Source organism: Pterocles gutturalis, unplaced genomic scaffold (genome assembly GCF_000699245.1).
Source record: "Pterocles gutturalis isolate BGI_N339 unplaced genomic scaffold, ASM69924v1 scaffold23209, whole genome shotgun sequence".
Lineage (NCBI taxonomy): Eukaryota > Metazoa > Chordata > Aves > Pterocliformes > Pteroclidae > Pterocles > Pterocles gutturalis.
The window spans coordinates 1-7,273 of NW_010128824.1; the positions used below are offsets into that span (position 1 = coordinate 1).

General features: G+C 52.3%; 1 protein-coding gene across 1 annotated transcript; it reads right to left on the bottom strand.

Moving 5' to 3' along the window:
• Nucleotides 1–3,578: 3,578 nt before the first annotated feature.
• Nucleotides 3,579–7,049, bottom strand: MMAB (methylmalonic aciduria (cobalamin deficiency) cblB type; the record flags this gene model as incomplete). The annotated part of the gene is made up of 7 exons (XM_010079763.1): nt 3,579–3,666; nt 4,048–4,107; nt 5,041–5,105; nt 5,432–5,529; nt 5,915–5,987; nt 6,823–6,880; nt 6,934–7,049. Coding segments are annotated over 7 exons (558 nt in total), but the record flags the coding sequence as incomplete, so codon positions are not given.
• Between the last annotated feature and the right edge of the window lie 224 nt (nt 7,050–7,273).

Here is a 7,273-nt window from a genome sequence, read left to right on the forward strand (position 1 = left end):
CTTCTCGCTGCTCGTCCAGCCCGTCCCAAGTCCCCGACCCACAGCACAGACCAGCAATCCCTCCGTTTGACGCCGCTGTTCTGTACAATCTCCCACTCCGCGCCCCACGCTGCGGCTCTGCAGGTTCGGGCAGAGGAGGAGATGCCAAGCTCTGGCCTCTGCATCCCTGAGCAGAACGAGGTGAGGGGTTCCTGCAGCTGATTTTTGTTTTTGCTGATGTTCAGGCAGCAGCTCCTGCAGCGCGTTGGTGACCCGACGGGCGATGGAGCCATCAGACCTGCATGGCACCAGCTGGGCACCGCCGCCTCCCAGGTGAGTGATACCTGCGCTGGCTGCTCAGAAATGGGCTTTCGGGGCAGTTTCCAAGGTCAGTGCTGACCCTGGGCATCCGCCCTTACAGCAAAATGGGGATTGCAGGGGCCTGCGGCTGTCGAGGACTCGGTCCGATGGCAGATGTGGCCCCTTCTGCTCCTCCAGCTGGGGAGGAGGGGTGTAGGGCTGCTGCTGGCTCCCCATGGCCGGGGCTGGGCACCCCAAAACCGGCCCTTTGGGTGCAGCCTCACGCCAAGCCCTGGGCTGGGGGGGCCAGTGCATCCTGGCGAGGGGGGGCAGACACGTTCTCCCTTCTGTGCACAAGCAGAGGATACGCTGCAGTGTCTGAATTTACATATGAGTTGGCAAAACGCGTGTTTGTGTCATTTCTGCAAGAGCAGCAGCCGGCTCGGCAGCTTACGCGTTGTGGCAGTAGTAGCGGTGCTTGAGTTATAGCGAAACTTATTTCGTTTTACAGCTCCTACAGCGGTAACAGATGTACGGGCGTCTGATCCAATCATGCAGCAAGAGATTTTTTTGGGGCCAGTTCCTCCAGTTTTGACAGTGCGTAAGCTAGGAGCAGCCATACATTTTACAAACAAGAATAAACGACCCTCAGCAACATATGTCTGTGCTGGCAGCTCCGGCGTGATCAGCGGTAAGGCACCCTGCTAGGCAGGAACGCAGCCGGGCTCTGCGTACGGCCAGGACGGACAAAGCAGCTGCCTTCCTCCCGTGATATTAATGAGGCGCAGGCACCGGGATCCCTGTGCTGTGCGGCTGGATGTGCTGGGTGGGGACAAAGGACTTGTAAAAAGAAATGCTAACCCAGAGCACCAGAGCTGTATTTGTTTGAAAGCCTGTATTTCATCGCAGTGACGCTTCGCTCCTCTGCTCTCCTGCCCGCTGTCTGGCCAGGCTCTCCTGCGTTGCTGCACGCTGCTCCGGCATCCTTAGCAGCTCGGCCACGCTGGAACTGCTTCGCTGAACTCTGCACAAGGTCCCTGCTCCAGCCCCAGCATCCCCCCGCCGCTGGCCTCTGCTCCCAGCCCAGTGCAGGGGGTGCACGGGGAGCTCAGGGAGCCAAGCGATGGCCAGCGGGTCCCCAGGGGCCAGCATTTGGGACAGAAAAACCTCTTTTATGCAGCCGAGCGCTGTACAACAAGGTGGTGAAGCACAGGGCAAGCACTGAGCACTGTGGACTCTCAGAGTGGCCCTGGCAGAGCCCCCGGCGCTGGGATGGTGCTCAGCCTGAGCTATGCTCCGTCCTAAATTCCAGCCCTGGCCCCAGTGCCTGCCTAACTGATGCCTAACTGTGACACCAGGGTCACACCAGACCCTAGCCCCCCCAGCTTCAGCCCCGCAGAAACCAGTGCACAGATGGCCTTGGGGAGAAAGGGAGAGAGGGGAGCTGGAAGCTGAGTGCACCCTAATAAATTTAATCCCTACATGGTGTTAAGGGTAGGAGCTCAATTTATTTCTCCTTGTGCTCAAAACAATAGTAGCTTTGGTCCCGAAACAGTAGTGAGATTTCTTCCCCCCAGATGGAAAAAAAGGAAATACTATAAATCCATCCTGGGCCTGATTTATCTAGCATTCATAAAGAATTTATATTGCAAAGAATTTTATTCAATTAAACTTGAAAAGACTCTAGATTCTTAAGAAAAAACGGAGACAGAGCGCTCATAAAACTGGCTGGCCTGTCTGGAGCAGGCACGGAGAAAATGTCTGATGTGACATTGCAGCTGACGGTACAGTCCAACGCCCGAGCATTTGTCATTGGGATGTGTTACAGGCTAAGGCTCGGAAAATTACTCTGTGAAAAATGTGCATTAACAATAGCCGTGAAATATCCGTTTCAAAAAAAAAAAGGAGAGTAATGAGACAGCGGCATCTCTTAGCACTGGGCATTCTTCACTCTGCCCCCACTGATTAAAAAGTTAACACAAAAGCCAGTGACTCTTTCGGGAAGCAAGTTTAAGGTTGTTTCTACTTAAATAATTGAACAGAGGAAGCTGCACGAGTCATTTCAAAGCTCCCACAGCTAAAAGTGGCAGCTTCAGCGCAGGACAAGAACCCTTCATGGGTGTAATCACCCCACAGCCCCCAGTGCTGCTCCTCCCTACAAGGAGGCAAAGACTTAAACCACCCCGTCTGACACTTGTTCTTCCCAAAGAGATTTCCAAGCGGTAAGGGGCTTGGACTTAACGGGAAAATTGTGTCTGGATCCTCTGTGCAGCACAGGCGGCGAGGCGTTAACTCCTTCAGCCACCTGTAACGTATTGAGGATGGTTTCTGGCATTTTCAGTTCGTCAGGAGGCTGAAAACAGATCCCCTCTCTGCTGAAGTATCGTGATCTGCTATCGTGATGTCTGCAGCCAGGTTCTCCGAGCTCTAGGGCTTTACTCCTCCAGCTGGTACCTGCAGCCAGGGGGACGCTGGGACCAGTCTCCGAGGGGTCTGTGCGTGGAGGGGCAGCTCCCCGTGGAGTCAAGCCCAGCCACCTAAACGGAGCTTAGGATCACAGAATCATCCTGCCTGCACACGACCTGGAGGATTTGGCCTTTCCTCCTGTAATCCCTCCATCCTGTGTGAGCCCCGCTCCTGGCAGAGGATGCACGGGGTTGTCAGCACGGAGATGTTCTTCACGACACATAAAGAGAGGCAGCCAGAGCCAGAGAATTCCCAGCGCATTCCTGAAAACCTACACAGCTGAGGGACTGAAAGCACCTTAAAAAAGAAAAGCACGCTGTGCTCAGTATCGAAGCGTGACAGTTAAGGGCCCTGTGGTACAAGTAAATCACGTTTATTATTTCAGAGCTGGTGGACAGAGTTCCTGGATCTCTGCACAGCTGCTGTTCTGGGCGAGCGTGATGTCTTACAAGAGCAGCGGATTGTTTTCTTCATTCCTCAGAGTCCCGTCAAAGCCTTTCCCCAGCACCTGCCGCTGCCCAGGGAAATGAAGACATCTCCAGAAACCGGCTGCAGTTCTTTGAAGCCTCCTGCCTCGACTCCAACCCAGGGCAAGCGGTAACTCTGCTGCCATCACCGCAGGGTTACACCAGGACATTTGGACAAGGCCCAGGGAACAGAACAGCTGTGTTCCTCGCTGTATTTATTAACAAGGTCCTAGTTATTTAATCTGCAAGTTCTTGGCAGCTCACATTTCCAGTCCAGGCTTGTTCTCCTTCCCTTCCTTGATGAGGGAAAGCAGTCTGCAGGATTTACCTTCCCACCATCAAGGAAACAAACATTCCAGCTCCCAGTTATGTCTGAGGTCTTACATATATAGTCTCTTCTTTTCCTTCCTTCATTGCAGCGTAACGTGCCAAAACAAAGAGAAAGTCACTCAGCCTGGAAAGGGAAGGAAAAGCAGTGAAAGCACTTCTCACACCAGGTGTGTTTGCATCCAGCAACGCACACCAACACAGCAGAGCTGCTCTGATGACAGCGCAAGGACGGCACGTAAAGGAAGGCAAAGAGAGAGCCAGGAGAAGCGCTGCCCAAAATGGCTCTCAGTAAGCAAGCTGACTGCTCCCTCAGCACCGCCTGCAAACACACAGGCCTCGCAAGAATGCTTTTTAACAAGCTGCTTGTTGAAACTACAAAGATATTATTCTAGAAGTGAAACTTTGAGACATAAAACCCTGCAGTTCAATGCCAAGACTAAGGGAGGAACACCAAGCACACTTCAGTAGTACAGAGTAAGGGTTTGGGTTGGTTTTTTTTTTTTACCTGTTTAAATATTTGGCCACGTTTGGATCTGCTTCCCCTGCTTGTACTAAAGGAACCACACTAAGAAAAGAAAAGGAAAAATTCAGTGTATTTAACTTCCTAGCTCGGAATTCAGAAAGGACTGAGATCTGCTGGAGCACCGACCCTCCCGCTCCAGCCCCACCTGCAGTCCCTGTTCTAACTCCCCACAGCACCCGCGATCACCCGTTACTTCCCCAGGAGGAATCTCTGGTGGCCCCACGACATGATTTTTATAACTGTTCTGGAGAACAGCAGCTCCACTCCTCTGAAGGACAGTCTCAGTGGGTACCACTGAACAAGGGGGCAGTTTGCAGGATCATTATTATCCTTTTCTGCAGGTAAACAGGGACCCTTTACCTGCTGAGGGCACAGGGCTGTCCCTGCCTCCTGACTGGCGTACAGCTCTCTTTCCAGCTTTCTTTTGACAGGAAACCACTGCCTGTGATGCTGGTTTTTTGAAGATGAGTAGCAACCCTGCTGACGAGCAGGTTCAGGCTAACACAAGAGACTTTATGTGCGTGGGATTGACATACCGAGCACACAAGAGGTTTCTCCTACGGACCTCACCAGGGGAGTTTTCACCTCCAGTACAGAAGTGGGACAAGGCAGGTGTGGGCACTAACATCTTAAGCCGCTAAAAGCTTCCCTGGATCTCACCCCTGCCAGCACCCCAGCTTCCACATGTGCCAGCCTACAATGAGCAAACCAGACACGAGCTGAACACATAGATGCATCTCAACATAAACCCGTCTGTTCTTTCTGAAGGTCTGAGCTCAGATGACCCAGCTCAGGGGAGGGAAGAGACTGGCTTTTTGCTGACTGCACTCCTGGAATTTGACTAATACAAACATACAAAGCTTGACTCCAGCTCCAGCTACGGTTGATTGCCCTGACTGCAACGATTTGTTATCATTGTAGCATTCTGATCACCTTTTATCAATGTCATCCTGTTACACTACAGCCAACACTCACCGCCTTTCAGCTCTGCGGCAGACAGCTCGGGAAAAATGGAGAGCAGCGCTGCTTTTACCTCCCGACTGAAACAACAATGGAACAGCGCATCAATGTCTGCGAACAACAGATACAGCCATCCACCTTACTGTGGAAATGCAGCAAAGCTTATCACATCTCACACCCGTGCAACTCAGCCCTGCGTTACGGCTAGGCAACTGGGAAGGGATATCTGAATGCAGGAGGATGTGGAAATTAAACTCAACCAGGTCCTTCTCTCTGCTTTGCTTTACCAAAATTGTCCATGCAAATAATGGCCTCACAGCCTGGTTTTGCATGGCAGGTGGCGGAGCAGATTTACCCTGCCACAGCAAGGCCTCTCCAACCAGTGAGAGGCGTAAGCGGTACCTACCGGCAAGATGAAAGCTCTGAGTGGAGGCAGCTGCTCTGTGTAACTGTCAATCCACTGCTCCAGCTCCAGAACTGGCTTCTCACTAAAAGATGTTCGTTCTACAGAAGGAAAAGAAGAATCAGCTAAAAGAAATGCAGAAGTGATTCGGTCTACAGGTAGAGCTTTTATATTTCTTGGGTCAGTAAGTCCTAAAAAAGCATCCCCCAAAAAATCCCTCTGCTAGAGCAGGGCTGGCTCCCCATTCAGCGGCCGTGGCAGGATGTCAGTGCTGGGGCAGTGCCCCAGGCCAGCTGCCAGCGCTTCAGTCCCACAAATGCAGCAGCTTGTGGGACCGTGTGTGACTTCATTCAGCACCAGACAGGCTCTGCGGAGCTGCCCTTGGGCAGCTCTAATTCCCACATTCCCAAACAGCCTCCCCAGCACCAGCCTAGGACAGCTGGGACTGGAGAACCGTTCTCCCAGGAGAGGTACGGTGGGGCTTACTTAAATGAGCCTCCCTGGCTGAGGAGAGAGGCGTTGCGATGTTGGAGTTCACATCCTGCAGCATACACTGGATCTAGATGTGGCAATCGGGACAAAAAATAAGAAGCGCTTTCATTAACCAGCCTTTGATGCTCGGGTACAACTGCAGCAAGCTCTGGGAGGCGACAGCTGGCTGTGCTGATTAAAGAAGATCCTACCCTTGTTGTTCATCATCCCCCAGCCTACTGGCAGGGGGGATCAGATAACTGCTCCCTAATTGCTTTATGAGAAGCCAGATTAGCGCATGTGCTTGTTTTCACTGGCACATTAACCCACCCCAGCTGACTTTGCAGAAAACAGACTGGGGAGTGCTCACATAATCCCTTTGCTGGTAGGACACCGAACTGGTAACCTTTGGAAGAAAGGCAGTGACACACAGCTGCAGACAGTGCTGGCTTGATGTCCTGTCTGCTTCCAGGAGGGGCATCTCTCCCCTGCCTGGGCTATGTGAGAGGCAGCCTGGTAACGCTTCTTAAAGTCTCCGATTAGCTCCTTCTGAGTTCTCGTGCATAGCGAAGCTCATTAGCGAATCCCACCAACCGCCACTGTCCCCCAGCCGTCACACCCGCGTCACTGCTTTGCCCTGATTTCAAATCTGAGGTGATGTGACAACAAGACTTCTGTCCATGACCGTGTACAGTAACAGGTCTGAATAAATCCAGGGACACATTCGTCTGCCCACAGCAAATTAATTTCTTAGAGAGTAATCAAGGGCCAGAATCTTAAGCATTTATTTATTTAAATACTAAATTTATTAAATTCCTGCGTGTCAGTGGGAGTGCTGTGTCTAAAGTTAAAGAGTTTAAGAGTATGTTTCAATAGCACAGATGAAGGGACCGCACTGGGTCAAGATTACCATTAATGCTCACTTTTTGAAGCTGTTCAACAAACGTGTGGCCCTTTTCACTGCTGAATGCACTCGCAAGCCTAGGTTAAAAACAAAAAAAGGAAACAGAGTCAGCTAGAAATTAAAAAATTACCAATTGAGCATGTTTTTCCACATGAAAAACAGAGAATTTGGACGCTCCTGGCTGTTTGTCAGTGCAGCCCTCCGGAGAACCTTGGTCTGCAGCGTATCCCCTTCGCTCCGGCCAGGCTGTGGGGCCAAAAAAAAGGGGGGGGGGGAGCCATACTTATCGGAGGGAGACGCCCAGAAGACCCCCACAGAAGCGGGCTGGGACGGTGTCGCTGGGATTTCCGCACACGGAGAGACGGAGTTCAGCCTGCCCAGACCAGAGCTCCCCGGCCACCCTGGCAGGACCCACCCAGACCTCCGCAGCCCCTCCGCCCGGCAGCGGGACAGGGTCCTGGGGCAGGGGG